Here is a 27,406-nt window from a genome sequence, read left to right as displayed (position 1 = left end):
AGAAGACTCAGCTGATTCGTCCTGCTTTTGGGAATATTTATACTTCCTGAAAAAGGCTCAGCTTTGATCTGCCCTGAACCTTGACAGCCTTTACAGCTGCGTTTCCATCAGACACCTTGAGCTTGAACCACCAGCTGTGATGAGACTTTTGTGGATCTCTGGGATAATCTCAACGCTCCCCATGTCCCCATTCTAGGCCGTGGCTCTGCTACACCCCAAGCCCTTGACTTTTGCTTCCCATGAAGCAACATTTGCTGGCTGAGATGCCTTTGGGGAGCACAGTTCCCATCAGATGGAGACCCATGGAGCCAGGACAGCCCATCCAAGGGCAGGAATGTGCTGAAATCTCTGCTCACTTCCTCATCCTTCCCAGGGACTTGTGCAGCCTCTCACACACCAGGTGACAAGGAGCAGCATTTTTGAGGATGCTGAGCTTTGCCACCATCCCAGACTCTGCTGGACCTGGTGTTCCCTTTTCCCTGGGCTTTTAGGGAAAAAAAGGGTAAGATTTTACTTAGCCAAAAATCTGAGTTCAGCCCAGGCAAAATTTCCCACAGGAAAAGTTGTGGGTATGGGATGAGCTTGAGCCCAAGTTTGCTGATGGATTCCACCAAACATAGAACCTTCTCTCCAAGCTGATGGTGAAAACATCTGGGATGAGCTTTGATCTTCTCTAGCATCCCCACAAACACAATGAGGGTTTGCTGTCACTGCTGTGGTTTCGAGCACCTCAACTTTTTTCCAGGCCTGAAGCCACAGTTTCTAAGGCTGAGACATTTTTAGGGATGTGGTATCTCTGGTGGCCTCACTCCCAGGTGTGACAAGCTCTTGATGGGACAACTGGAGCCCTGTGGCCATATCCTTGCTCCCAAACTGGGGTGTGTAAAACTTCCCATGGAGGATCCAGGAGTGCTTGAGTCCATGGTGCTCTTCCCAAAGAGCCTCCAACATCATGGAGTGATCAGTGCTGCCTGGGAACAATTAATTCCCAATTTCTATCCCAAAACTTGGCCTTTCCACGGATGCAGCAGTGTGGTCTTTCCAAGCTGATTTCTTGCTCCTGCACCAAACCAGAACAATCTCCAGGGCCAAGGAAGTGCCACCATCCCTCTGCCCCTCCCGCTGTCCCTGCAGATAGGGAGCAGCTGATGCGAGTGCTGTAGCTCTGACAAAGCCTTTGGATCATTTGCAGCAGCTCAGCTGGAACTCCTGGAAGCAAAAAGCACCTGGAGAAAAAGCTGGAAGAAGCTTGGCTGGTTCCCACTCGGACACACGGCTGTTCCACGGAACGGCTCTGATTCCCCCAAAACTGCTGTGGGAAAGCATCTCCTTTTGGAGGGAGGTCTCAACCCTGGGGCTCCATGTTTAGGGTGAGGATCCCCCCCAAACCCTGCCCTGATCACAGAAATCCAGGACAGCCCAAGCACCGCCAGGTTCAGACCATCTAGGCAGGTTTATTCCAGGCCCAGCTTCACCAGCTCTGGAGCATTTTCCAGGCAGACACCCAAACCCTGAAAACCCTCTGGAGCCCTGGATAGAGGCAACAATTAAACCTCCAAATTACATGGGGGGAGTCTCCAAAAATCCAGGCAAGGAGGGATGAGAATGACCATCAACCGGCTCAGCCCTGGCAAAACACAAACCTCCAGCACTCATTTTGCTCCCTTTTTATAGGTGTGTATATAAAATATATATAGAACTATGTGATATGTAATTAAGTCACCACCCTAACAAGGTTGGATACAAACAGCTCAAGATCAAGAGTAAAGAGTAAAAATGACTCGGTCCAGATTGTCCCTTCTCAGCCCTGGAGCGATGATGGCCCTGGCACTTCCCGGTGGGGCATCCTGGCCTCTCCCTCCTCCACAGGGAATGCTGCTGGCTGGGATGGAATTCCTACAGCTTGGTGTGGCGGTGGAAGGCTGGCACGTGCTGGGAGCCATAGGAATGGTGGCTGTGCCATGGGTAGGACCGGTGGCGCAGGGAATTCCTGTAGGAATTGGGGTAGTGCCCGGGGCCGGTGCCCAGCGGCCGGCACAGCTCCGGGGGCTGCGTGGAGCCCACCACCAAGGGGCTGGGAAAGGCCGGGATGACAAAGGGGTTGGCAGAGAGCACAGGGGCCACAGGCACACCCTGAGTTTTGAGGTGCTCCAGGGGGCTCCCGAAGCTTGGCGGGAAGTGCAGTGCAGCAAAGCTGGGACTGGCCACCACGGCCTTGGGCTTGGCCAGCCCGCGGTGGCCCCCCGGGGGGCTGGAGCCCATGTCCCTGCCCTCGGCCTCCCTGGGGAAGGGGGACACGGCACCGAATTTGAGGCCAAAGGGCTCCTCGTCATCCTCCTCCTCCTCCTCATGGCCATGCCTGGCCCTGGCAGTGGGTCCAGCTCCGGGGGGCACCCAGGCCTGCACGGCAGCCCCCTGGCTCTCCCACGCTTTGCTCCGCAGGTCCTGGGGCTGCTCTGGCTCTGGGAAGGCAGGAGGCGGCTCCAAAAAATCCTTCAGGTTGGAGAAGTACCCCCAAAGTGGATGGGGGGCACTGGGCGGGAGCCCCTCGCTGCGGTAGGCATGGAAATAGCCGGTGAACACGGCAGGTGCCGGACGCCCATTCTCGGCCCGGGGGCACCCCTGGGTGTCTGTACCCCCGGGGGATGCGCTGGTGGAGGGTCCCACCTCATTCCTGATGCTTGGAACTGTATCCTGAGCTCCGGAGGGCTCCGGGCTTCTCTCGGGGGCCGGCCGGGGTGGGTTGTGGCTGGTGGTGGCAGCGCTTGGTGCCCACCGGCCCTCGAGGCAGTGGCGTTTGTGGCAGCGCCGGGACTCAGCCTCGCTCACCTGGGCCAGCAGCTTCTTCTTGGCTAGCGGGGACATGATGGGGTGGCTCCCTTTGGAGTAGAAGCTGGAGAAAAGGCACTTGTAGGTCTCGCTATGGGTCTGGCAGGGGCTGGGACGCCCCCCCGAGGGGCTGGGGGTCGGGATTGCCAAGCTGGAGCAGTGGGGTGGCATTGCTGGGATGGATCCCTGGGCCACCTGGCCCCGCTCTGGGATGTCCCGGGTGTCCTCGGTGCCAGCTGCCACCTCCGTTTTCACCTTGTCCGGAAGCATCTGCAGGCAGAGGGAGTTATTGGGAGGTGGATGCTGCATCCCGGGATGGGCTCCTGGAACCCCCAACTTCATTCCCCCTTTTCCACTCCCTTTTTCCAACCACCCTCCACTCCCTTTTCCCAGTGATCCACATCCCTCCTTGCTCTTCCCTGCGCACCCCAGTGGGTGAGGGATGGACATGGCGGTCCGAGGCTGTTCCCAAAACTTCCAGAGGAGCCACACACCTGCTCCCTGCCCTTCTCCTTCCTGGCCCTCTTGCTCTTGTCATCCTTGGAGCCCTTGTACTGCTTGCGAGGTTTGCTGGGGGGCAGTGGCTTGTCCTCCTCCCCCTTGAGGTGCCGCACGTAGGGAAGGACCAGCCTGTGGGGGGGGGGGGGCACAGTGAGAACTGGCCCTGAGAGGGAGAGCTGAGGCCCAGGAAGGGATAGACACCCCCCCAATCCCCCTTGTGTGCCCACCTCTCGTAGTGGCGCCGGGTGCAGGTGGCAGCGCTGGTGCTGCCGGGGCTCCCCCCGAGCTCATCGTACACGTTCTTCCAGAGCCGGCGCCCTGTCACCTGCACGGGGAGGGAGGGGTGACACCGGGTGCTCAGGGGACAGCCCGGTACCCAGGGGACAGCCATGACACCCAGGGGACAGCCGAGTGTGCACAGGAGATTGTGATGTGCATAGGACATCCCAGCACCCAGGGGACATCCCAATGCCCAGGAGACATCCTGACACCCAGGGACATCCTGGCACCCAGGGGACACTCCTACAGTCAGGGGACACCCCGACACCCACTGGACACCAGCACCTCCAGACACCACTTACCAGCTCATAGGCTCCCAACTTCTCCACAGCTTTGTAGATCTTCCAGAGGTTAACTGGCAATAAAGAGGAGAGGCCGAGGGTCAGGGGGACACAGGGGGTCTCCCTGTCCCCAGGGGATTTGGGGAGTCCATACTCTGCTTGAAGCCGAGGTGGGGGATCCTCTCAATGGGGGTGTGTCGGTCCTTCATGAACTTGTAGAGACTGACCAGAAAAGCCTCCTCCTCCTCCTTCTCCTTCTCCCCTTCCCCCACTGGCTTCTCCTGCTCAGATCCATCCTTGGGACCCAGATCCTCCTGTGGGACATGGGAGGGGGGAAATTTGGGGAAACTGAGGCCGAGCAGCAGCTCCCCCACCCCCTGCCTGGCGATTCAAGCAGCTCTGGGCTTGTTTTTGTCACCCCGGGATGGTGGCCAAGTTGGTCAAAGCTCTGGATCCAGGCAAGAACACGAGGAACAGCTTCCAGGAAAACAGAGGGGCAGGAATTCCTCCTCCCTCCCTCCCACCGCCACCGCCTTTCTCAGCTAAAAATGTGCCCCATTTGTTTGTTCTACATTTTCCGGAGTTATAAAACTTGTTGCTATTTTTGGGCAAAGCAGCTGCTTGGCTCCCAAGTCCGGCCTTTGATTCTTTTTTAGGTTTTTTTTTTGGTGGTGATTCTTCTCTCGATTCATTTAAACTCTTGTGACAGATGCTGGGTTTTAACGGCTCAACTATTTTGAGGCGCTTTTTTTTGGGGGTGGAAGAAAAAGCCGCTGAGGAGGGAGGGGGATCCAGCGCCACAAAATCTAAATGCTGTTTCCTCTTCAGGATAAAAACTAATTATAAAAAGTATTATTTATATGGGACAGCTCATTTTTCCTCTAAAAAATGCCGGTTTAGGACTGGTTTTCCCCCGCAAGGCTGGAAATTTCACCCTTCTCTTCCTCATCCTCTCTTTCACTGGTGGCCAAAGTGCTGCTCGCCCTCGTCCCCCCACCAAATTTGGGAGGGTTCAGCACCCCCCTTAAAATCTCAGGGTGAACTCACTGTGGGATTACTGGTGGTGGCTTCTTGGGGGTCTTGTTGCCCTGGTTGGTTGTTCTCCATAGGGGGGAGTCGTTGGCTTTGAGCTTAGGAGGGTCCTGAGGGGAAAAAAATGGGGTGCGGGGAGTGAGAGACCCCAAACCGTTGCTTTAGGAAGAGGTCCCGAAAAGCAAAAAAAAAGGAGGGGGAAGGGGAGGTGAGACCCCCAAATTGTTGCTGCTCCCATAAAATTAAGGAGAAATCGGGATGATTCGGGTCACGACGTCACCCAAAATCGGCCACTCGTGGCCTGAAGCTGCTCGCTGACTGCCCCCCCCAATCCTGGCCTCGGTACCCCCCCAATAGTCCCCCCCGCCCACTTTTTTGGGGTAAAACCCATGGAAAAACGGCAAAAAAAAGGCGCTGCCAACCTGAGGTAAATGAGGCCCGGTCGGGGGGGATCCAAGCCCCCTCTGACTCACCCCTCTCCACGGGACCCCCTCGTGTCCCCGTCCCCCCCCACGCCGCCCCCGATCGCTCACCCGCCGCGCCTGCACCACGTGACTGGGGCGCGCCCGAGGGGCGGGGCCAACACGCCCCCTTGCCCCCCATTGGGTGGGACCAACTCGCCCCCTCCGCCTATTGGGTGGTCGGGAGGGTCGGCCCCGCCCCCGGCGAGGGGTGTGATGGAACTTGTAGTCCGGAAGCGGCAGCGTCTGCGCGGCCATGGGTAGGTGCGTACGTGTGTTCTCGTGTGCAGGGTGAACACACGTGCCCAGGCGTGTTTACACGTGCATACAGCTGCCAACATGTCTGTGAGTACAGGTGAGTGGTACGTGTCTGTCCTCATATGCAGGGTGAACACACGTGGCCAGGTGTGTTTATGAGGGCATAGAAGTGCCAATATGTGTGTGCGTGTGAGCACAGGTGAGTGCAGGTGGGTACGTAATGTGTGTCCCCATGTGCAGATGAGCACATACACGTGTGTCAGAGTGAACACGTGCCCAGGTGTGTTTACACGAGCACACAAGTGCCAACATGCATGTGAGCACAGGTGAGTACAGGTGTGTGAGCACATACATGTGCAGGTGAGCTACAAGTGAGATACACGTGGGGCGACACACCTCTGCGTGGAGGTGATGTGTGGGTGCTGGTAGGCACCTCTGTGTGTGTGCGTGCGTGCGCGCGTGTTCAAGTACAGGTGAAGCTCACACGTGTTCACACATGTCCCCCTTCTCGTGCTCCCCGCGATTCCGGCGGTTCCCGGCCGGTTCCCGGCACCGCTGACGCGATTTCCCCCCGCCGGCGGGGACGTCGGGGGTTTGGGGACGAAAAACGGCCGATTCGGGGATGTACATCTCCTGCCGGCGGGAACCAACTGTAACCTACTTGAGCGGGGGAGTTATGGGGTGGAGGTGACTCTAATTGCTCAATAATTTGATTAAAATGACAGTTAACGGCGCTTCGGCGGCTCTTTCGCGGCAGCCAAACTCATCCCAAATCCCGCCGCACTCCGAACCCCTGCGACCCCCCGGAGCGCTTTTGGGGCTCCCTCTCCTTCCCGAAATCCCCCCATTAAGCCGAACTCGTGCTGTCCAGGCCCGAATTCCCTGTTGGAGCACGGGGCTGAGCCGGGAATAGCGCGGGAGCGGAGCCAAATCGTGACGGCGGGTGAGTAATGGGGTGAAGTCATCCCTTCCCATCCCGCGGGCACCGGGAGAAGAACCCCTGACATCACCCGGCGCGGTGGGAGAGGCTGGAAAAGGGGCTTTGGGGCAGGTGGGGGCGAGCACAGGTTGAGGTCTCCCCGCGTAGTTGGGGCGCACCCCACTTCTATGGGGTTCGGGATTTTGGGATTCCCAGCCGAGTTCGTGGGGTCCCCGCCGGGATGGGGCGAAGCGGGCAGCGGGGCGGGGTGACACGTGGCTCGTGGCGGGTGCCGGGACCCCTAACCCCCTACGGGACCCCCGGTACTCACGGAGGGGCTCAGGTCGAGCGGCTCATGGAGCGGTGGGAGCCGGTATCGGGAGCGGGACGGAGCGCGGGGATGAGTCAGCCCCGCTCGGGGAAGTGGCGTGTGCGGGGCTGAGGCGGCTCCGCGCGGGCCATTGACTCTTTCCTTACCGGAACGGACGCGCTTTTTGGGGCTCTCACCCCGCACCACCCCCTGAATGACTAGGCAGGACTTTCCAGCCCCAGGCTCCCCCTCGGAGCCACCCGGGGCTTGGGGACACGGCTGCGTCGCGGTCACTGGACGTGGACGTGGCCACTTTGGTCCCCTTCCTGGGGGGGGTCCCAGCACCGCGCGGGCGGTGAGTGACACCTCCAGGGATGTCGTCCCTTGTCCCCTCGTTGGGAACCCCAGCTGGGGCTGCTGGAGGGCACCCAGGGGTGCTCAGCCCCATTGCAGCCCCCCGAGAATCCCTCCCCTCTTTCGGCTTGTGAAAGAGTCCCGAAAAATGAGAGAAAAAAAATCCCCCGGTGACTCATTTTGGGCCAAAAAAGCAGAGAAAGCAAAAGCGGGGGGAAATTGGGGGAGGGGGAAGATTTGGCTTCTGTCCCCTCCTCCGGGGCCAGGAAGGGGGTGAAGGATCCGAGGTGACATTAAACCCTCTCATTCCAGGAAGGCTCCCGCCCTCTACATAAAAATATCAGAATTTAACAAAAATGCGTAAAATAAACAACAAAAGATACCCTATCCGGGTTTTTATTCCCGGCTCTGGTTTTTATTCGGGCAGAATGGGAGGGGGTGTGTCCAGAGATGTGGGGAGGGGGATTTGAGGGTTGTCCCTGCCTCAGTTTCCCCATGATCAGGGTCCAGCCTGCAGGGACTTTCCGTCAGCTCTGGGATGGCTTTGATTTTGGCAATACATTAGATTTCAGGAATACATCGTATTTCAGGGTACCAAGGGGAGCTGAGCACCCCTCGGTGGGATCTAGCCCCCTCAGAGCTCTACTCCAACAGGAGCTCCAGGGAAATCTTCTTCCCCTGGGGGATTTTAGGTTTTAATCCTGGAAGAGGTGTTGGAGGAAAAGGGGAATTGTTGGGTTTGGAAGGTGTTGGGAGTGAGAGGAGCCATCTGTGCAATGAAAGGTGTCGGGCTCAGCCAGGGGGGAACCCTGAACCAGCTGCCATCCCTAAAGAGGAGGAAAAGGAGAAAGAGGAAGGGGAAAAAGGAGAAGGAAGAAAAGAAAAAGGAAAAGGAGATGGAGGAAGAGGAGAAGGAGATGAAGGGAGAGAAAATGGAAAAGGAGAGGGAGGAGATGGAGGAAAAAGAGGAGGATAAGAAGGAAAAGGGAAAGACAACAGAGAAGGAGATGGAGGGAAAGGAAATGGAAAAGGATGTGGAAAAGGAGAAGGAGGAAAAGGTAACCGAGAAGGAAGAGGTGGAGGAAAAGGAAATGGAAAAGAAGGGGAAAATAGCCCAAACCTGCAAGCCCAGCTGCTGGGTCTGTGCTAGATTTGGCAGCTCTGGCAGGACCAGCATCACTTTGGCTGCAGGTAGAGGGTTCCTTATCTCCAGGGGCTTGGGGGGGCTTTGGGGCTGGAATGAATCTTCCCCCTGTGGGTTGATGCCCTTGGTGCTGGCAGGGAGCTGCAGCTCCAGCTTGTCTGGCACATGGAACCTGGACCCAAACACGACCTCCAGACCGACTTCCCAGCTTGATCCTGGACCTGCCTCAGCACCAGGAACATCCCTGGTGATCTCAGCTCTTGGTTGACCCTGGTCACCATCTCCAGGCTGGTCCTGCTCCCATTGTTTGGGTACTGGAGGAGGGGTTGAGGCTGGTGATCCAACCACATGATCCCAATGACTCCTGGACCCCCTTTTTTAGGGAGCTGCCCCAACCCTTCTGCCCCCAACCCTCCTGTGTTATTTTAACCCCTTCTGGTTTGGAGACTCCTTCAAAGGCCCATCTGCACAGTGTGGAACAATTTATTATCTTTAAACACAGTGTAAAAGGTAAATCCTTTCATGGGGTGAACAGGACTGTGGGAGGAACTGGAGATAGGAGTAACAGTCAGTCCAAAAACTGAGAATAACAGACAGGGAAGGATACACAGAGGAACCTTTTGGGACACACACAGAAGAGCCTGTTGCTGTAGGCACTGGTGGTTCACAGTGAAATGGAGAAACTCCACTACCCATTCCAGGAAAAGCTGATGGATCAGAGATGGCAGGAGCCAGGAAGGCTGAGCCACGACCATCTGTGCAGGTCCTGTGGTCAAGCGGGACATCCCTGACTTAAAAGCCTTCCTGAGGTGCAGAGACCAGTGGGATTTCTCAGCTGGGAGGAGAAACATCTGCCACTGATGAGAGTCCAGAGCTGGGACACAGAGCTCCAGCCTGAGGTCATTCCAGGGGCTGCTCCACATGTGGCTCAGTTGTCTTGTGTCACCAGGACATCAGACATGTCCTCTGTGCCCTCCAGCTTCAGATTCTGGGAATACAAAGGGAAAGCTGAGTTTGACAAAGCCAGACTGTTCCCCTTGGAGTCTGAAGGCATAAAACCCCCACAGGATGAAGGTTCAGAACAACTCCAGCCCCTCCTCAGCAAGGCTGATGCTTTTTGGGGTTGGACTCTTCTCCAGGGAACAAGGGACAGGAGGACAAGGCCTTAAGCTGTGCCAGGGGAGGTTCAGGTTGAAATTTTTCTGTGGAACAGGTTGTCAGGCATTGGAAGGGGCTGCCCAGGGAGGTGGTGGAGTCTCCATCCCTGGAGGTGTCAAAGGAACACCTCACTTGATGGTGGCACTCAGTGCTCTGGGCTGGTTGGGATGGTGGAGATCAGTCGAAGACTGGACTCTGTGATCTTGGAGGTCTTTTCCAACCTCAATAATTGTGAGATTCTATTCCATGACTGGGAACCTGGAACACCCACAACACTTGGAACAACTCTGAGGAGCAAAGTGCTGCCAGACCCAAGGACAGGGAAGGACTGAGAGCAACCAGCTGGGAATGCTGGTGTTCCCAGCCCATCAGTGTCCACTGTGGGCATGGGAAAAGTCCAGAAATCCTGATTCAGGAAGTGGCCCTGCCCCAGGTGTGCACTCACCTTCTCGTTTGCCAAGTGCAGGAGGCACATGAAGGCCAAGGGCACGGACAGGTTGGTTGCCATGGCAGCAGGAAGCCTATGGAAGGGAAGGGAGACCAAGATTAGGATGGACAGAGCACAGAGATCAGCTCCTCCCTAGGGATCTGCTTTTTTCCACTTTCCCCTTCCGCTGCTGAGCTGGATGAACCCACAGCTCCCCCAGGAAAACCTAGAGCAAGAAAAGGGCTGTGACAGACACAGAGGGGGCTGTTCTTGCCCAAACTTCACTAAAGTCTGTCCTATCTTCAGTCCAACCTGCTTTAGAGTCTCTACCTGTGCAGCAGGTCCTCTGTGATGTTGCTCAGCTTCTTCTCTCCTGCCACCACTGACGCGTCCTTCTCTTTCTCAGCATCTTCTACCTACTCAGCAAAAATCAGAGACAAATTTTGCTCCCCAAAATCCAGATACAATCCCCTGCAAGTCACACTTGGTCTGTCTTTACCACCAACCCATGGGAACAAGAAAGGGATTGCTGATAAACCTGCACAATTCCCTCAGGACACTCTCTTCCTGAGGAATCCAGCTCCTCCTGCACTCACCTCTCCCAATGTCCCTTTCTTCTGCCCATCAGTCAACAGCTGCCACATGTTTTCCTTCAGCCTCCTCATGTCCATTTTCTTGGCAGTCTTTGCATATTGAATTTCAATTTTATTGATCTGAGGGAAGGACAGGCAGGGTAAATGGAGATCATTGGGATCACAGGGATAACCAAGGCACGGTTCCCTTGGGAATGGCCTTTGGTGTTTAATTCCCTCCTCTTGCATGAAGGATCAGCTGGGAATAAAGTATCCAGCAGCAAACCCAGGAGATCCTGCACCAGGGAAAGCTGTCTCGGAATCTCTAATCCTGAGACAACTTTCAAGAAATGTTTAATTTTAAGAAATATTTAATTTTAAGAAACTTTCAATTTTAAGAAACTTTGACAGAATCACAGAATCAACTAGATTCTAGTTCTGTCTTTTAATTTTAAGAAACTTCTAATTTTAGCTTTTAATTTTTTAATTTAAACAGCTTTTAATTTTTAGAAATTCAAAATTTTCTGAGTGTTGGGAGCAGCCCCCAGTGCCCTCCCAGTGCTCACCTTCTGGGGCTCAGCGATGAGGTTCAGCTCCCCGTACGTGGTGACGTCCACCCCGTTGAGCTGCAGCCCCTGGGGATTGAACTCCTCTGTCTGACCCAGGAACTCAGAAGGGTTATTGTCATCGTCACTGTCTGTGACCTGGACAGGAGACATAGCAGTGACACCACCCAGAGACATCCCAGGAGCCTCTCCACGGTGGCAATTCCTGCCCACATTCCCCACAGAACAGGGTCTTATTCATCCTCTCTAAGGCTGAATCTAGAGAGAAGAACATCAAAAACCTGTCCTGCGTTCTGGGAGTGTCCAAGGCCAGGGTGGACAGGGCTTGGAGCAACCTGGGATAGTGGAAGGTGTCCCTGCCCCTGGCAGGGGGTGGGACTGGATGAGCTTTAAAGTCCCTTCCAACCCAAACCGTTCCATGTTCTTGCCCATCTCTGGCAGCTCCAGCTCCCACCAGCAGCACTGGGGGTCTCAGACCCTCATCAGACCCACCCCAGAGGCAGCTGAAAGACTTGGGTTTAAACTGTTGGTTCAATGGATTTAAACTGACAGGGAGTGGGCTGAGATGGGATATTGGGAAGGGATTCTTCGCTGGGAGGGTGTGGGAGGGGCTGGGATGGAATTCCCAGAGGAGCTGTGGCTGCCCCATCCCTGGCAGTGTCCAAGGCCAGGTTGGAGCAACTGGTGAAGAAGAAGGTGTCCCTGCCCATGGCAGGGGGTGGAACTGGATGGGCTTTAGGGTCTCTTCCCACCCAAACCATTCTGGGATCCCATAATACATGGAAAAACAAGAAGAGGAGGGCTCTGCTGCCAGAGTGGGACCAGCCAGGACTTGTGACAACCCCCACCTGGCAGAAAGCTGAAGCTTTAAGAGAAATCAACTTCAACTGGAGCTTGGAAGGGCTGGGAGGAAAACTCCCTGTGCAGAGCTCAGTGCATGGTGAGACATGGAATTTATTCCCACTTCAGGGCCTGGAAAAGCCTGGAATGGGGTTTCTGCAGCAGGTGCAAATACCAAAGGCAGAGTTCAGGTGATGTCAGTGAGGGGATGGGATGGGCACAGAGACTCTGCAGCTCCACTTCCTTTTCACTAGTAATTAATTCTGGACATGGATTATCCCTAAATCGTTCCCATCATGTATCAAACAGAAAAAAGACCTTGCTCTTTACCTGCAGGGCAGGGCAGAAGTTGGAGGTGTCATTGGGGTTGTTGTAGTCATAGTCCCCAATCTCAGCTTCGTTCTCCAAGGGGGTGACTGGCTCCGACGTCCTGTTGAGCTACAGGGACAGACCAGGGAAGGAAAAATACTAAATATTTCCCCAAGCAATGCCTGTATCATGTTCCTTCATCCCCTTCTAGCTCTTCCTCCTCCTCACACACCTCCAGCAACCCCCTACAACAGCCTCAGCATCCACAGTGGGTCAGCTCCGTGTCACACACTGGCCCATCCCCAACCCTGAGGAGCATTCCAAAAGACTCCCAGGATTTCAAGAATTTTGGAGATTTTGAGCCTGGAGTTATTGCTGAGAGGACTTCAGAGAAGGCTCTTACCTTAACAAGTGGTTTGAGGAACAGCTGGAGCATGTTCTGAGGGTTATAGGTGAAGTCTGTGGGGAGCGTGGTGCTTCTCACATTCTGTCTTTCCAGGATGGATTTGGCCAGAGTTACAGATGCCTGGGAAAGGGGTGGAAGATGCCATCAGGCAGGAGCTTTTCATGCACAAATAAGTGCTTTGAACACAGGTCTTTGTCTAAAAGGGGGCAAGGTCTGAGATGCCTCCAAGGAGGAATTCCACAATGGGTTCAGCTGGTGCATCCAGTAGCTTCCATTCAGCACCCTGGACACCTAGATGGACCTGAGAGGGTGTAAACCAGGAAGAATCCAGCAAAATGGAGAGCAGGAAGAGGCAGGAACTCAGCAGGTACCTTGGTCTTACGGAAATAGGCCTCAAAGTCAACATTCTCATCAAAGTCCAGCTCAAACACTTTCTTTACATTCCTTTTCCTGGTCTCCTTTTCAGAGTTGGCATTGGCTGCAGAAAGGAAGGGAAGTGTCAGTGCTTGGTGACAGAGCCAGGACAAGCAGCTCACTCCCAACCTGAGCATCTGCTCCACACAGATCCACCCACAAGGACAGATCCCACCCTTTGTTTTGGGAAAGCAGTGTGTTGTTGTCAGCTTCATGTTTTACAGGGATCAGCATCTTTTTATGGAAGCAGAAAGTCTAATTTAGTCTTACTGGCCTTAAGCTGAAGGAGGGTGGGTTTAGATGGGATATTGGGAAGGAATTCCTCCCTGTGAGGGGCTGGGATGGAATTCCTAGAGAAGTTGTGGCTGCCCCATCCCTGGAAGTGTCCAAAGCCAGGCTGGACGGGGCTTGGAGCAACCTGGTCTGGTGGAAGGTGTCCCTGCCCATGGAATTGGATGGGCTTTGAGCTTCCTTCCCGCCCAACTCATTCCATGATTCCCTGATCTCTGGGGTGAGCAGGACCTGGCAGCAGCTGCTGTCCCCAAATACCTACATGTGTGGCGGGGTTTGAAGCGCCAGTGCTGGGGGCCAGCCCACATGGACAGAGTGCGGGGACTGAAGTAGGAATATTCCCCTGGATTCATGGAGAGGTGAAGGCACATGGTCTCAACATCTCCCTCTCCAAAAAGAGCCCCATCGGTCCTGAAAAGAGCATATGTGCACTCAGTGAAACCATTCCTTTGGCACTCCTGAGGGCATTGAATACCCAGGGCAGCTCTGGACAGACGTTCCCATTCACTGTGCCAGCAGGGAAGGACTCCTGGTCTTTAACCAGAGCTGGGGGTGTTGCAATGTCTTAAATCTGTGAGGCTGCTGCAAAAAAGAGGTGGATTTGCCAAAGATCCCCTTGGAAGGCAGAGATATTCCCATAACGCATCCCTGGATTTACCCAGAACTGGAGGAGGAAGCAGGGAACAAAAGATTCCCCAGAGAGCTGCCAAAAGTTGTGAGTTGCCATCAAAGCAAAGCTATGGATTTTCAGTGAGCGCTCACCTCTTGCTCTGGTTCTGCCTGATTGTTCCAAAGGAGTTGATGTTATCTGTGATATCCCCAAGGTTTTTTGCTGCTCTGCTCCCAGGGGAATCCGAGTGGAAGTCATCCTCTGGCAGGAGGGGAGCACAGCCCTCCCCATCACTCTCCACCTCCGCGTTGGGGTCAAACACGTGCTCACTCTTCTTAAATTTATCCAGCAGGGCCAACACCGACTGAGAAAAGAAGGAACTCAGGAAGGTCTTTGAAGCTGAGGAAGATTCAGCTTAATGGCCTTGAGCTGAAGGAGGGTGGATTTAGACAGGATATTGGGAAGGGATTCTTCCCTGGGAGGGTGGTGAGGAGCAGGGATGGAATTCCCAGACAAGTTGTGGCTGCCCCATCCCTGGGAGTGTCCAAGGCCAGGTTGGAATGGGATGGAGCAACCTGGTCTACTGAAAGGTGTCCCTGCCCATGGCAGGGGTTGGGACTGGATGGGATTTAAGGTCCCTTCCAACCCAAACCAGTCTGGGATTCTATGATTCCATGAAAAAGCAGGATAGCAGCAGCCCTGCAGCACAACCTCCCCCTGTGTATCTCGGAGGTGAGAACTCAGGTATCTCACCTGGCCCAGTTATCCCACCCAGCACAGAGTCATCCAACCTACCTCCTCATGGGACTCCTCATCCCACTTTGTGAACTGGAAACCAGCCAGGGAAGAGCAGATGGGACGTTTCTCAACACACTGAGCCAGCAGGGCTGGAGATAGGGAGGGCAATGGGGAGGGATTAGACTCAGGATCCAAAACCAGCAGCTAAAACTAGTGCCAGGCATGATTTCTTAATTAATTAATCTTAAAGTCACGTATGTGGGCAGCTCTTCTTCTATGTAGAGCTCATTTATAAGGGATATTTCAGTTCCCACCCTAACTCCAGGGTGGGAATAACTCTGGGAATCTTGTCAGAGCAGCTGGGGCTGGTCCTATATCCAGGCTCAACACACTCTGAGAAGGTCAGTCCTTAACCTGGAGCACTAATCCCAAGTCCTGCAAAGCTCAGACCAACATCTGCTGTGCCAGATGTGCCAGAGGTTGGGTGACAGGTCAAGTTCTAAAACCTACAGAGGTCCTGGTTTTCCAGCAGCTGCTCCCAACTGGGCCAGGATCAGAGCACTGGTGCCCCAGAACAGCCAAGCAGTGACCAAAGCACAACTCAAGGCAACTGAGACTAAAATGAGCTCACTTGGGAGATGAAAAGCATGGAAAGGTCCAGATGGGCCCAACACTCACACTTTAAACCCATCATTTTCACGGGATCTGAGTTTGGCAGCGAGAGAGTCTCCGAGGAAGGGAGAGGGACAATCCTGGACTCAAACTGGAGCTCGCTGTGGAAGTTCTGGGAGCGCAGACGAGTGAGGAAAATCCCAGCAGTGCTGCATTCATCAAAGGATGCTGCTGCTTTCTGGAACATGGGATCCACCTGCAGGTGTGGAGGGAAGTGGAGAATGACCCCAAACATCTCCTCCCCGTCCCTGGAAGTGTCCAAGGTCAGGTAGGACAGGGTTTGGAGCAACCTGGGATAGTGGAAGGTGTCCCTACCCATGGCAGGGGGTGGAATTGGTTGATCTTTAAGATCCCTTCCCACCCAAACCATCCCATAATTCATGATCTTTTTCAGTAAGGAAAGAGCACTCCCAGCTCCCTTTCAGACCTGACTGGACACAACTCTGCTGTAGCAGCACAATCCAGACATGTACGTGACTGTCAGAGCCCAAGAGAGGAATGAACAAAAAGAAAAACAGAGACGAGGAAGATGAGGTGACAACCCCCTTCCTCCCACACGCAGCTGCTCCAGCAGCCTCCCCGAAAACCCACCTTCCACCTGCGATTGGCCTCTGACACATTGATGTTGTTCAAATTCTGCTCGATGGTTTTGAAGGACTGTTTTTTCTTTGGCTGAACTTTCTTGATGGCCTCAGGAGCTGAACTGTCTTCTGAAAAGGAAAGAAGAACAAACGACACTTAAAAAACTTGCTAAAATACCCCAAGGAGGGATAGAACAACTCTGAGTTCAATTTGTACAACAAATACACAATGAAGTTGCTCAGTCAGTGATTTATTAGCATAAACCACCAATGTTTCACTGCCTGGATGCTGTTTTGCTTTTTATCAACTCTATTTGGTCACAAATTGCCTCTATTTGGCCACAAATTGACTCTATTTGGCACATTTATTTCAAAGCAAAGGACAGCAAAGCATGAGGCCCTTCATTGTTACTGGTTCAGATCAGACCAACTGCGGTTTGTGTCTAAATCTAAATCCCTGGACTAAATCACTGAATTCAGGACTGAGCAACAGATGCAGATTCTCATCCCAACCCTCCCTAAACAAACACCTGGGGAAATCAATTTGGGACCTCCTAGACGTTGAAAAATTAATTCTAAAGCGCTTTGAAATTCCCTGAGCACTGAGGTTCCTTTTGTTCCCAGGTGGAAAAGCAGCAGCTTAACAGGAAAATGAGGGAATTGCCCACCTTCCCCTGGGCTGTCCAGGCCCTTGGCAGGTGCTGAGTCCTTGCCCAAGCCCCCAAGGACTTTGTAGGTGTCTGCATAGACCGTGTCCACACGCACAGAGTAGATCTTGGCACTGGCATCCAATGTTCCAGCTGCGACCTGACAGCAGGGACAGGGAATTCTCAGTTGGAAAGGGAAAAGTCTCATCTATAAGATACAAGCCTGAGCTCCTGAATGCTCTGCATCACAAGAAAAACTGTGAACAGCTGGAAAAGGATTTATTCTAAAAGCTAATGGCCCCCCAGCAGAAGCCAGAGTGTGTTTTCCCCACAGTTTGCTTCATCTTTTGGGATCACACAGAAAAATGCTTAAAAAGTTGCCAAGATTAAGCAATGGGGAGAAGCAAAACTCTCTCCTCCACTTCCCCGTCATGCCTTTTTTAGGGTCAGCCCATTGGTATCGTTCTATTTTCCCAGATTATGAACTCCAGAGATGAAGAAACAGCAGATACCAAGTTCCTTTTTTGATCACAGACTCCCCCCTGGAAGGTGGAAAATCCCCCAATAAAATCCTGTGCAGCCTTTCCCAGCCTTTCTTCATCCCATCAAACACAACCAGCTCATTCAGGGGTTCCTTGAGGCCATATCAAAAGTTCAGCCATTTATTCCTTTATCCAAGAACCCAGTTTTCCCTCCCAGCATCAGTCAACTATTAAAGTTTGTCTTTTCCTTGGCAAATTCTTATTCTGATCCTTTCCTAGATCAAAATCAGACCAGCACTAACTTCCTTTCTTTTCCAGCCTTATTTTTTTCCTGGTTTTAAAACTCAATATTAACAAACCTTACTTTTAAGCAAGATTTCCTTTAGAAGGACCATAACTGAGAGAATTCAGACATTAATTTCTGTGGTACAAAAGGATTATTCACAGCCTTAAACTCCTGCAACAAGTGAATGTGCTGCCTCTCCCAGGTATTTTTGGTGGCAGTAACAGGCTCAGCTACCTGAGCATTATTTGAGGGTTGATATTAGCTGGGTTAAATCCAGATGGAAATAAAGCACCAGACGGAAATAAACTCCTCTCACCTTGAAGCTGGTGAGCTCAGAGTTCTTCTGCTTCAGGATCTCAGTCATGTAGTCGATGAGATGTAAACCAAAGGCGTTTCTCGAGGTGATTTTCTGGAACAAAGCACAGCTTGGGACCAATCCCCAGGCCAAGGACACCCCTCACCCTGCCTGGACCCCCAGCTCAGGGAGGGATTTAGGGCAGGGCCAAGGGGACATGGGCTGTAAGGTGTGTTAGTGATGGGAGGGCACCAACAGGCCCATGGTTGGCCCAGGGAAGAGGAATAGGAGGACAATGGAGAGACAGGCAGAGAAGAACCTTCTGAAATTCAATAGGGCAAATGCAGGTCCTGCACCTGGGGAGGAACCTTCAACCTGACCCATACTGTGATTCTGTGACTTGTGTCTTTCTAGGATGAACAGTTAATAAGGCACAGTAATTTGAGGTATTCCATTGCAACCATGTGGATGCAATCCTGTTCCTTGTGGATGATCCTGCTTGAGCAGGAAGGCTGGACCCACTGTAGTCCCTTCCAACCTTAGACACCCTGTATTTCTGTGGTTCTGTAACTTGTGCCTTTCTAGGACAAACTGTGAATATGTCACTGTAATTTGAGATATTTCAGAATCACCTGGACACAATCCTGTTCCATGTGCTCTGGGAAGGCCCTGCTGGAGCAGCAAGGTTGGACCCACTGATCCATCCCATGATTCCATATGATGCCTCAGAGCTTTTTGGTTTTCTTAACTTTTGTAGATTTTAGAAGTAGCTGTGTAGTGAATGTAGATTTTAATGTAGCTGTAGTTAGCTCACCCTTTAGCACAGTAGTTTACACATTTACCCAACCCTGTTTCCTCATACCATATCAACCCCTCTGAATTCCGTTAGCATGTTTAGACTTCCCTCAAGGTAGGCCTTCATTCTGTTTAAGAACATCTGCACCCTGGCTTGAACAAGATACTCCACAGACACAACGACCTTCAAGCCCAGAACTTTGGAGGAGCTCCAAAGACTGGACGTGCTTTGAGGAAGATGAAGACAAGAAAGAGGGGGTCCCAGAGCCCCCTGCCTCAATTTCCAGAGGGGTGTGCCAGGAGGAGGATCTGGGGGGTGGATAGATCTGGGACTGGTTTGGATAATACCTTAAATTGTGGAACCCCGTGGACACGGCAGGCGTGTCATATGTATTCACTGGGCCTCAGGCCTGAAATTAAAGGACCTACTCTCTTTATCTTGTCTTATCCACTAAATTGGCTGGAGTCCTTTTTTTTCTGCGGTCTCTTAAGGCAACACATGAATAACCATGCAAGGCCCAAGGTTTTTAAATCCCCCTCCAACCTTGCAGCCAGAGGGGTTTAACCTCCAGAGTGAGTATTTAAGGACCAGTTCGGATGCCCCGGGACTCACGTTTTCTGTGGAGAGGCGGATGCAGGTGCTGTAGTGCTCCGAGATCTGCACGTTGCTCCACTGCGGGAGCTGCCAGCCCTCCTGCCTGCGGGACACACGGAGGGGTCACGGGGCTCAGAATCACAGCATCACTGAGGTTGGAAAAGATCTCTGAGATCATCAAATCCAACCTGTGACCCAACACCACCTTGTCACGCAGACCACGGCACCGAGTGCCACATCCAGTCTCTTCTTAAACACCTCTAGGGACGGCGACTCCACCACCTCCCTGGGCAGCCCATTCCAATGTCTGATCACTGCCTCCGTAAAGAATTTCTTCCTAATGTCCAACCTAAACCTGCCCTGGCGCAGCTTGAGACTGTGCCCTCTTGTCCTGGGAGAAGAGTCCGACCCTCCCGCGGCTCCACCCTCCTGTCAGGCAGCACCGACCGTACCTGGGCGCGGGGGAGCCGAGGCCCAGCGAGGAGTCGGCGGCCCTGGAGCGCCGGCGCTGCCGCCGCTCGCGCTCATCGTCGTTGCCGGGGCACTCGGCCAGCACGGGGGTGCCGGCGCTGCCCAGGGCCCGCGGGGCCGGAGAGGCTGCGGCGGCGCAGCGCGGGGTGCGGGCGGTCATCGTTCTCCGAGAGGGATCCGAACCCCGCTCCCAGCGGCATCGAACCGCGACCGCACCGGGACCGCCCCGCGATCAAACGCGGCCCCGGGCCCCGCCCACCGTCATGGCCGCGCCTACCCTCGCCGCGCGCGCGCCCCTAGGGGCCAATCCGCGCGCAGTCCGCCCCGCCCCGCCGGCCAATCAGCGCGTGGACCGCCCCGCGGTTTGAACGGCGGCGCGCGCTGCGCGTGCGATAACGGTCGCGGCTGGGGGAAGAGCGGGGGGTGGAGAATGCGCTCCGAGAGACCTCCCGGGGGGGACCTCCGGGTAGGATCACCCTGATTTTCCGGTCCTGGGTTGGGCTATGAGGGGTGTCACCCAACGCCGGGGGTGCCCCGGCACCGCCCGCACCGGCAAAGGCCGCCTGGGAGGAGGAGAAAGAGGAGGAAGAGGAGCAGCCAGAGCTGCTCCACTTATCACAGAATCCTAGAATCCCTGAGGTTGGAAAAGAGCTCTGGGATCATCGAGTCCAACTTGTGACCGATTCCCACCTTGTCACCCAGACCAGAGCACTGAGTGCCACCTCCAGTCATTCCCTGGATACCTCCAGGGATGGGGACCCCACCACCCCCTGGACAGCCCCTTCCAATGCCTGACCACCCTTTCCAGGAAGAAATTCCTCCTCATGTCCATCTCATGAAGCCATCTCGTGTGTTCACGGGAGGTTGGGACACTGGCACAGGTTGCCCAGAGAAGCTGTGGCAGCCCCTGGACCCCTGGCAGCATCCAAGGCTAGGCTGGATGGGGCTTGGAGCAACCCGGGATGATGGAAGGTGTTCCTGCCCATGGCAGGGGATGGGACTGGATGGGCTTTCAAGATCCCTTCCAACCCAAACCATTCCACGATTCCACAACTCTGGGGAGCCCCATGGCACCAGGACACAGCTCCCAATTCACTCTGGCACTCAGGGAAATAATTTGGGAGGGAACTGCCACATCCAGGGGCCTCAGCAGTGACAAGGACCACGGTGGCATCACACACACCCTCCAATGTTTATTCCAAGACACTAGTTACAGCTCCAGAGAGAGGCCACAAAATTCCATCCTGATCAGGCAAAAATGAGGCAAAACACCAGGAAAACTCCTTCCACACCACAACCCCCCATTGGGCACTTGGAAAACAGCTCCCACTGCCCCCAGTGACCTGAAAAACCACCAGCCACGGGTGTCCTCCCCTGGCCCAGGTAGCGCTGAGACCCCCAAGGGGATCTGTCCTGGGTGGGAATGTCCTGGAAAACCACAGGATTGGGCTTGGATCTGCTGGATCCCGGCGAGGAGGGAGCTGCCATCTTCATTTTCCCAGAGCCAGAGTCCTCACTGATTCAGCACTTCCCTCTCCTGGGTCTCTCTGGGGACCATTGGGTGTCCAGGGTGAGGGACCCTCCAGAGAAATCCCTGCCCAAAACAGTCACTGAGGTAGGAACAACCCCGACTCCCTGCAGGCAGCAGGAGCTCTGGCTCAGGAATCACCTCCAGAGGCTTAGGAATCGATTCCAGAAGCTTGGGAATCCCCTCCTGGAGGGTTCCAGGATGCAGTGAGTCCCGGAGCCAGGACACGACATGCAGGAGGCAGCAGGAATGCGGCAGGAGATGTGGGGAGGGGGTTGCAGCCACGCAGCTTCCCAATTCATCACGCTGGGAAAACTGCTGGAGAACCACCAGCATCTGGCTCCAAACACCAAAACTCAGCACCCAGAGGGGCAGGTTGGGGGTTCCAACAAGGCAAAGCAGGCTGGTTTCCATGTGGGAAGCAGCCAGAGTGGGATGAAGAGCTTGGAAAGTCTCTCCTGGCACTGACATCACTTGGGATGAGGGGCTCCAGCACGAATCCAGTGAGGACTGACATGCTTCCATGGCTCCTGGGGTGTCACAGCCCCTGTGCTGGGGCTCCCTAAACCCTCCCCCTTCCGGAGCCATTCCCAGCAAAGCCCCCTCAGGACTCAGCTCCCCCTCCATGGCACATCCACTCCCACTGGGATCCGCGCAGCAGCTCTAGAGCCCTCAGGTGAACAGTGGCTGCCCCCGCTGGGATTTCGTGGTCTCCACCACGAGGGTCTGTCCATCAGGCCAGTCTGGGATGGGTGGGAGTTGGGATGTGGCCGGCAAAGCCCAGGAGTAGGTCATCCCGGGTGTTTCCCAGGTCAGTAGAAATGTTTCCGGCTCTGCTCCTGCCACTTGTTGTAGACAATGATGCCGATGACGATGGCGAAGACGAGGGCCACCAGCGAGAAGAACACGATGAGGAACAGGGCCAGGCCACTCATGGGCTCCAGAGGTGCTTCCACTGGGAGAGGGAGGGAGGGAAAACCCCATGAGACCTCAGAGAGCCCCAAAACTAGCAGAGATTTCCACGCTCCAGACGTTTTCAGCATCCCACACCCCTAGGGGTTCAGCTCCCCAAAGCTTTTGGGCCCTGAGACCCTGGGGCAAACCAGGAACTCATGGCAGAATTTCAGGATGGGACATGACCCACCTCCCTCCCACCCCAGACTGGTAGATGGACCCTCACAGTGGGGACCCCGAAAATTAAAGTTCCTTTTTCCTCCCCAGCTCCAAGTGTCCCCAAATCCCTCCTCATCCCACCTTCCCCACCATGAAGCCAGAGGTTCTCACTCACTTCCAGGCAATTTCAGGTTGTCCACAATAGGTAGGAACACCTCCCTGTCCCGCTTTTCCTCCTCTGGCGTTCGCTCCACTGTGAGCTGGTACAGCTTCAGTGAGATGATGTCATGGTTGTCTGGAAGGAGAGGGAAAACTGAGGTGTCCTGAGGGGTCACCCATTCCCAAAGCTCTGGCCAGGGGCTGGAATGCCATGGAAAACTCACAGAAGGGAAAGTTCCTCAAAGCAGGGAAAGCTCCCCAGAGCAGGGAAAGCTCCCCAGAGCAGGGAAAGGCCCTCAAATGCTTCCATAAGGCCTGCAGCTCCCCAGATCTGCCATAGCCTTTAGGGAATCCTACCTGGACTCCCCTGGCAGTACCTGACAGGTCCCCGGTGACCGAGGACGTCCCAAAGTAGTACCCTCGGGGCAGGTGCACGCCCGGTACGTCGATGCAGTCCCTCCACTCGTGCTTCCCATCGATGTCGATCAATACCTGTGGGACAAACACCTCCCTGAGCCCCATGGGGACCCCCCTGGGTAACCCCCCCAGGTGGGTGATGCCTTCAAATCTGTATCCTATAAGTTTTGGTGTAGCTTGTTGGTGCCTTCGAACAAGAATTCTACAAAGGCTGTTTTTACTTTCTTTGTTAAGAATTTCAACAGATGAGGTTTTTTAATGAGGAGGAGAGTTCTCTGTCTGTAAAAATGTGCTGAGAAAGACACATAACACTTGATATAAGCAGTCGAAGCTATTTAGAAGCCTTGAAACCCTTCCAGAAGGCTGATACTGTGCCAAAGGAGACAAGGAAGTGGAAGATCAAGGGTCTTTGAGACCTCCAACTCAAATTCAGGAGGCGTGTCGGGGTGGAGCAAAGATGGTACTATGAGAGGGATGGTTTTGGAAGTGGGTGTAACAGTATTAGGTAATGCTTGAAATTATTAATCAGGTAACTAAATAAATTAACTAAATTAACTAAATAATAAACAAAATAAATAACTAAATAAAAGCAAGAGGCTTTGATAACTGTATGCATGCTTTGGAAGAAATTAGATTCTCGTAAAATTAATATATTAATATATCAATGCAATAATATATAAATATTACATATATTATATTTGGCATAATAAAAGGAAATGCTACCTTCTAAAACTTACAGATTGAGTTTTGGGGGGTTTATTTAAGTGCTGGTTTTAGGCATCATGGGCAGCACTCACCGTGAGCCTCCTCTTGACGTAGCGGATGACCAGGAAGGTGTCGTGGGGCAAGTTCCTCACCATGGCCGTGCAGCCCCCCAGCTCCGTGGGGCGTCCGTCCCGGTCGTGGTCGTAGGTCAGGGAGCCATTGTTCACCATGGCTGAGATGTAGGGGAACACCCGCTGCCAGGGGGACAGGGAGTGAATTTGGGGTCTGACAAGGGAGTCTGGACCCCGGAGCATCTCCAAAGGCAAGAGTCGCAGCAGCCCCTGGACCTGAACTTGTTCAACCCCAAGGATCTGCTCCACAAGACATCAGGACTACGCTGCTCCATCCCTGACCCCGAACTCCACCTCAACCATCTGCCTCAACATGATTCCACTCCACCCCTGACCCCAAATTCCTTCACTCCCCAAGAATCTGCCTCAACAATCATCAGCATGGTCCTGCTCCACCCCTGACCCCGAACTCCACCCCAATCAAATTCCTTCATCCCAAATAACCCTGCTCCATCCCTAACCCCAAACTCCTCCATCCCAAATAATCTGCTCAACAAGACACCAACATGACCCTGCTCCATCCCTAGCCCCAAACTCCTTCACTCCCAAAAAATCTGCTCCACGAGACACCACCATGACACACCCACTCCATCCCCAAGGCTCAGCCTCAGCTCCCAGAGATCCTGGATGGAGCACACATTCCATGCAGTCCCTCCCGGCTCCCACAGGAATTCCTGGAGCCCTTGGGAGGGAATTCCTTGCCCTGGAACCCTGAGGAGCAGGAGCCAGTACCTGGTTTCCTGGGCTGTACCTCCTCTTCTGAGCCTGCCCTCCGGAATGAGCGCAAAGCAAGAGAGAGCACAGAGCAACACGGTCACAGGGCAGAGTCCAGCAGGGCCCTGCATCCCGGGAAACCTCCTCCTGGAACACCTCCTGCCTTCCCAGGACTGGGAGCATGAGGGGGGGGCGGGGGGGTCAGTGCCAAATCCCGGGATATACGGCATGGAAGCGGCGCCAGGGGGCAAGATGGAGTCGCAAGACCAAGGATGGAGTCGCTCCTTGAACCCCCGCAGCCCCACAGGGAATCCCAACCAAGCTTCCCTCGGAATAAAATCCTTTTTTTTGTCCTTGTAAAAGTGGAAATGAGCAGCTCGGAACCCACAGAAACAGTTTTTCTTGGTGCTTGACCCCCTTCTGGCTCCTGCTCTATGTCACCCACATTCCACTAGTTATTCCCTCTAACTAAGACCTGTTGTGTGCCACTTTATCCCATAAAAGCAGAGCTGCCACTCCGCAAATCCAAAGATACATCCAACACTTCACTAATCCAGCAGCTTGGAAAGGCTTTTCCCAGCACAAAGTCCATCCCTGCCTCGGAGCCAGTGGGTTTGGGGATTGTGATAAAAGCTGAGAGTTACTCAAGGTCATAAAATATCAGTATTGGGTTAGAGTATCACCTGGTTTTTAGGGGGAATTGGAAATGAGAAAAGACCCAACTTTGGGTTTGGAGGGATGGAAGTTTCCGGCAACAGGTTGCCCAGAGAAGCTGTGGATGCTCCTGGATTCCTGCAAGTGTCCAAGGCCAGGCTGGACAGGGCTTGGAGCAACCTGGGCTAAAGGAAGTTGTCCCTGCCCATGGCAGGGGTGGCACTAGATGGGCTTTAAGGTCCCTTCCAACCCAAACCATTCCAGGATTCCAGGATTCTATAACAGGGTGGGAATAGTCCAGGTTTATCCACCTCTGCACTTACTTTTTCATGGGAATGACACCACTAAACCCCAAACAACATCAGGAACACGAGGCCCTTTAGACCTTTCCAAGAGGCACCTGACAGTAGGGAAAGGCTCCTCAGCCCTTATTCAAGGTTCACTCAGCCCCTACTCTGGGTGCAGCCCCCAACAGCAGAATTCCCAGCACAAACACAGCTCCATCAACTCAGCTCTTCCTGCCCTAAAATCCCTTCTTCTGGGAAAAAGCTTCCCACAAAACCACCCCCAGCTTCTCTCACATTCCCTCACCAGGAACTAAATCCAACCCTGTAGAAAAGCAGAGGAAGGAGGAAGAGCAGGAGTTGAGTTGAATTTATGTTTCCAAAGAAAAGCTGTGTCCATAACCTTGGTGTAACCCATCCCATTCCTCCCTCTCTGCTCACCTCCTGCTGTTTCTCCTCGTTTGGATAAGTGTCCACAAACACTCCCAGGCCAAGGAAGTTATCCTTGCTTCCAAACACAGGTCCTAGGAGGAAGGAGAGACCTTGGGATGAGGCTGGGAAGGCCAGGCAGGGTTTGTTCCTTATCGTCATGGAATGGTTTGGCTTGGACCAGACCCTAAGAACCATCCAGTCCCACCCCTGCCACGGTCAGGGATCTTTTCCATGAATCCAGATTGCTCCAAGGCCCATCCAAGGTGTGCCCTGACCCCTTCCCACGGGATTTTACCCGGCTGCATCCTGTCCTTGGTGTACCAGATGGCAAAGCCATCCCCGTTCAGGTTCTTCTTGCCTTGTCCATGGATTTTGAAGTGCACCTGCATCTCCCAATCCCGCAGGTAACAGGGCTGGAAAAGAGGGAAAAAATGGGAATTTAGGGGGTCTCTCCTGCCAACAGTGAGGGGACAACAGGAACTGTCCATGCCATTCCCTGCCCATCTCAACACTCCACATGCCCTCATTCCTCATTTCTCTCACCAAAATCCATCATTCCCTGTTCCTTCACCAATATCCATCATTCCGTCATTTCGATGTCCGCTGTGTCCCAGCCCTCTCACCCAGCCCTCCCCACTCCATCCCCGAGTCCCCCTAGTCCTGACCCTCTCCTGTCCCAATCTCAGTCCTCTCCTCTGATCCCATAACGTGTCACTCCCAATCCCGGCCCCCTCCTGTCTCGATCCCGACCCTCTCCCCTAGCCCTCAACACCCCATCCCTGAGTCCCCCCGGTCCCGACCCTCTCCCCTACCTCCCTCCCCCCCATCCCGGTGCCCCCGCGGCGCCCCTCGCTCACCACGCGGTTCCACACGGCTCCTTGCTTGCTCTGCACGTCAGGGGTGAGGCGGATGAACTGGGTCATGACCATGGCGTTGCCCAGCAGGTCCCACAGCCCCGAGCTGGCCGAGCCCACACCTGCGGGCCCACACGCATCGTCGGTACCGGAGCACCGGCACCGAGCACCACTCACCACCCGCCCGCCCTCTCACCCTGGTAGGGCTTGGACAGCGAGTGCTCGCGCTTGAGGTGCTCCTCGGTCTGCTCGGCCCGGACCCGGCCGAGCCCCAAGGCCAGCAGGACCAGCAAGGCCATCCCGGCCCGCCACCGTCCCACCGCCGCCATCTTCCCTCCGCCGCCCCTCCCCGCGCGCCGATTGGCTGCCCCGAGCCAATGCGCCCGCCCACTGGGGCGTTCAGCGAGGATGGTTGGTGGAAAGGGCTGTCTGTCAGTTGGGAGGGCGGGAGGCGCGTGGGCAGTGGTGGGTAACGTAGTTCTGGGCGCCTGAGAGCGAGAGGTACTGTGGGACCTGCAGCCCCGGGTACTAGTGCCCCCCCCCCTCCCCGGTCCTAATGTTCCTCTCGCCCCAGAACCTTGTGCCACTCCCCTCCAGGTCCCTGTGCCCCCACCCTAGAGGCCCTAGTGCCCTCCCATGTGCTATTCTCCCACCAGCTCCTTGTGACCCCGTCCAGGCTCTAGTGCCACCCCATCCCGAGTCCTAATGCCCCCCGCCCCTCCAGGTCCTAGTGCCCACTGCAGCTTCTAGTGCCACCCTTCTCCCGCCTTCGGGGGCGTGGTTTGAGCGAAAACGTCATTCCAGGGGCGTGACCGAGCACGTGCCGTGTGGGGGGCGTGGTCAGTCGTGTGGCTCCCCGAGCAGGGGCGTGGCGTACTGGTCGACGTCTTCG

General features: G+C 54.5%; 3 protein-coding genes and 1 long non-coding RNA gene across 10 annotated transcripts; 1 reads left to right on the top strand and 3 right to left on the bottom strand.

Annotated features, from left to right (window-relative positions):
* Positions 1-1,652: 1,652 nt before the first annotated feature.
* ARID5A (AT-rich interaction domain 5A) lies at positions 1,653-10,133 on the bottom strand. Of its 5 annotated transcripts, none has more exons than XM_032712803.1 (7): positions 6,892-6,988; positions 4,938-5,032; positions 4,045-4,204; positions 3,912-3,964; positions 3,558-3,655; positions 3,324-3,459; positions 1,653-3,099 (listed from the first exon to the last, which is right to left on the bottom strand). In XM_032712803.1, exons 2-7 carry the CDS (start codon positions 4,995-4,997, stop codon positions 1,897-1,899), a joined length of 1,710 nt encoding a protein of 569 aa, XP_032568694.1. In that variant the 5' UTR covers positions 4,998-5,032; positions 6,892-6,988; the 3' UTR covers positions 1,653-1,896. The 5 variants fall into 5 exon arrangements, with proteins under 5 accessions (XP_032568694.1, XP_032568696.1, XP_032568695.1 ...); XM_032712805.1 differs by lacking the exon at positions 6,892-6,988 and adding an exon at positions 5,456-5,526; XM_032712804.1 differs by lacking the exon at positions 6,892-6,988 and adding an exon at positions 5,345-5,437.
* Positions 5,618-18,894, top strand: LOC116799571. 2 transcript variants are annotated; one of them, XR_004361081.1, is made up of 3 exons: positions 5,618-5,738; positions 6,513-6,584; positions 18,595-18,894. It is a non-coding gene; the product is annotated as an uncharacterized LOC116799571 (long non-coding RNA). The 2 variants fall into 2 exon arrangements; XR_004361080.1 differs by having other exon boundaries at positions 5,618-6,584.
* NCAPH (non-SMC condensin I complex subunit H) lies at positions 8,834-19,791 on the bottom strand. Its single transcript, XM_032712801.1, has 17 exons — positions 19,505-19,791; positions 19,071-19,155; positions 17,684-17,776; positions 16,621-16,759; positions 15,963-16,081; positions 15,378-15,567; positions 14,757-14,848; positions 14,114-14,325; positions 13,614-13,762; positions 13,018-13,124; positions 12,644-12,766; positions 12,262-12,369; positions 11,092-11,229; positions 10,550-10,666; positions 10,284-10,369; positions 9,972-10,047; positions 8,834-9,356 (listed from the first exon to the last, which is right to left on the bottom strand). Exons 1-17 carry the CDS (start codon positions 19,681-19,683, stop codon positions 9,297-9,299), a joined length of 2,073 nt encoding a protein of 690 aa, XP_032568692.1. The 5' UTR covers positions 19,684-19,791; the 3' UTR covers positions 8,834-9,296.
* A 905-nt stretch (positions 19,792-20,696) lies between these two features.
* On the bottom strand, positions 20,697-26,880 carry LMAN2L (lectin, mannose binding 2 like). 2 transcript variants are annotated; one of them, XM_032712808.1, is made up of 9 exons: positions 26,711-26,880; positions 26,518-26,636; positions 25,956-26,073; positions 25,670-25,752; positions 24,309-24,341; positions 23,538-23,699; positions 22,701-22,815; positions 22,340-22,459; positions 20,697-22,006 (listed from the first exon to the last, which is right to left on the bottom strand). In XM_032712808.1, the coding sequence occupies exons 1-9, from the start codon at positions 26,841-26,843 to the stop codon at positions 21,864-21,866; spliced, it is 1,026 nt and encodes a 341-aa protein (XP_032568699.1). In that variant the 5' UTR covers positions 26,844-26,880; the 3' UTR covers positions 20,697-21,863. The 2 variants fall into 2 exon arrangements, with proteins under 2 accessions (XP_032568699.1, XP_032568700.1); XM_032712809.1 differs by lacking the exon at positions 24,309-24,341 and having other exon boundaries at positions 26,711-26,869.
* Between the last annotated feature and the right edge of the window lie 526 nt (positions 26,881-27,406).

This window comes from Chiroxiphia lanceolata, chromosome 28 (assembly GCF_009829145.1).
Source record: "Chiroxiphia lanceolata isolate bChiLan1 chromosome 28, bChiLan1.pri, whole genome shotgun sequence".
Classification (NCBI taxonomy): Eukaryota; Metazoa; Chordata; class Aves; order Passeriformes; family Pipridae; genus Chiroxiphia; species Chiroxiphia lanceolata.
Note: the sequence above shows the minus strand (reverse complement) of the source record. Positions and strands in the feature narration are given on the sequence as shown.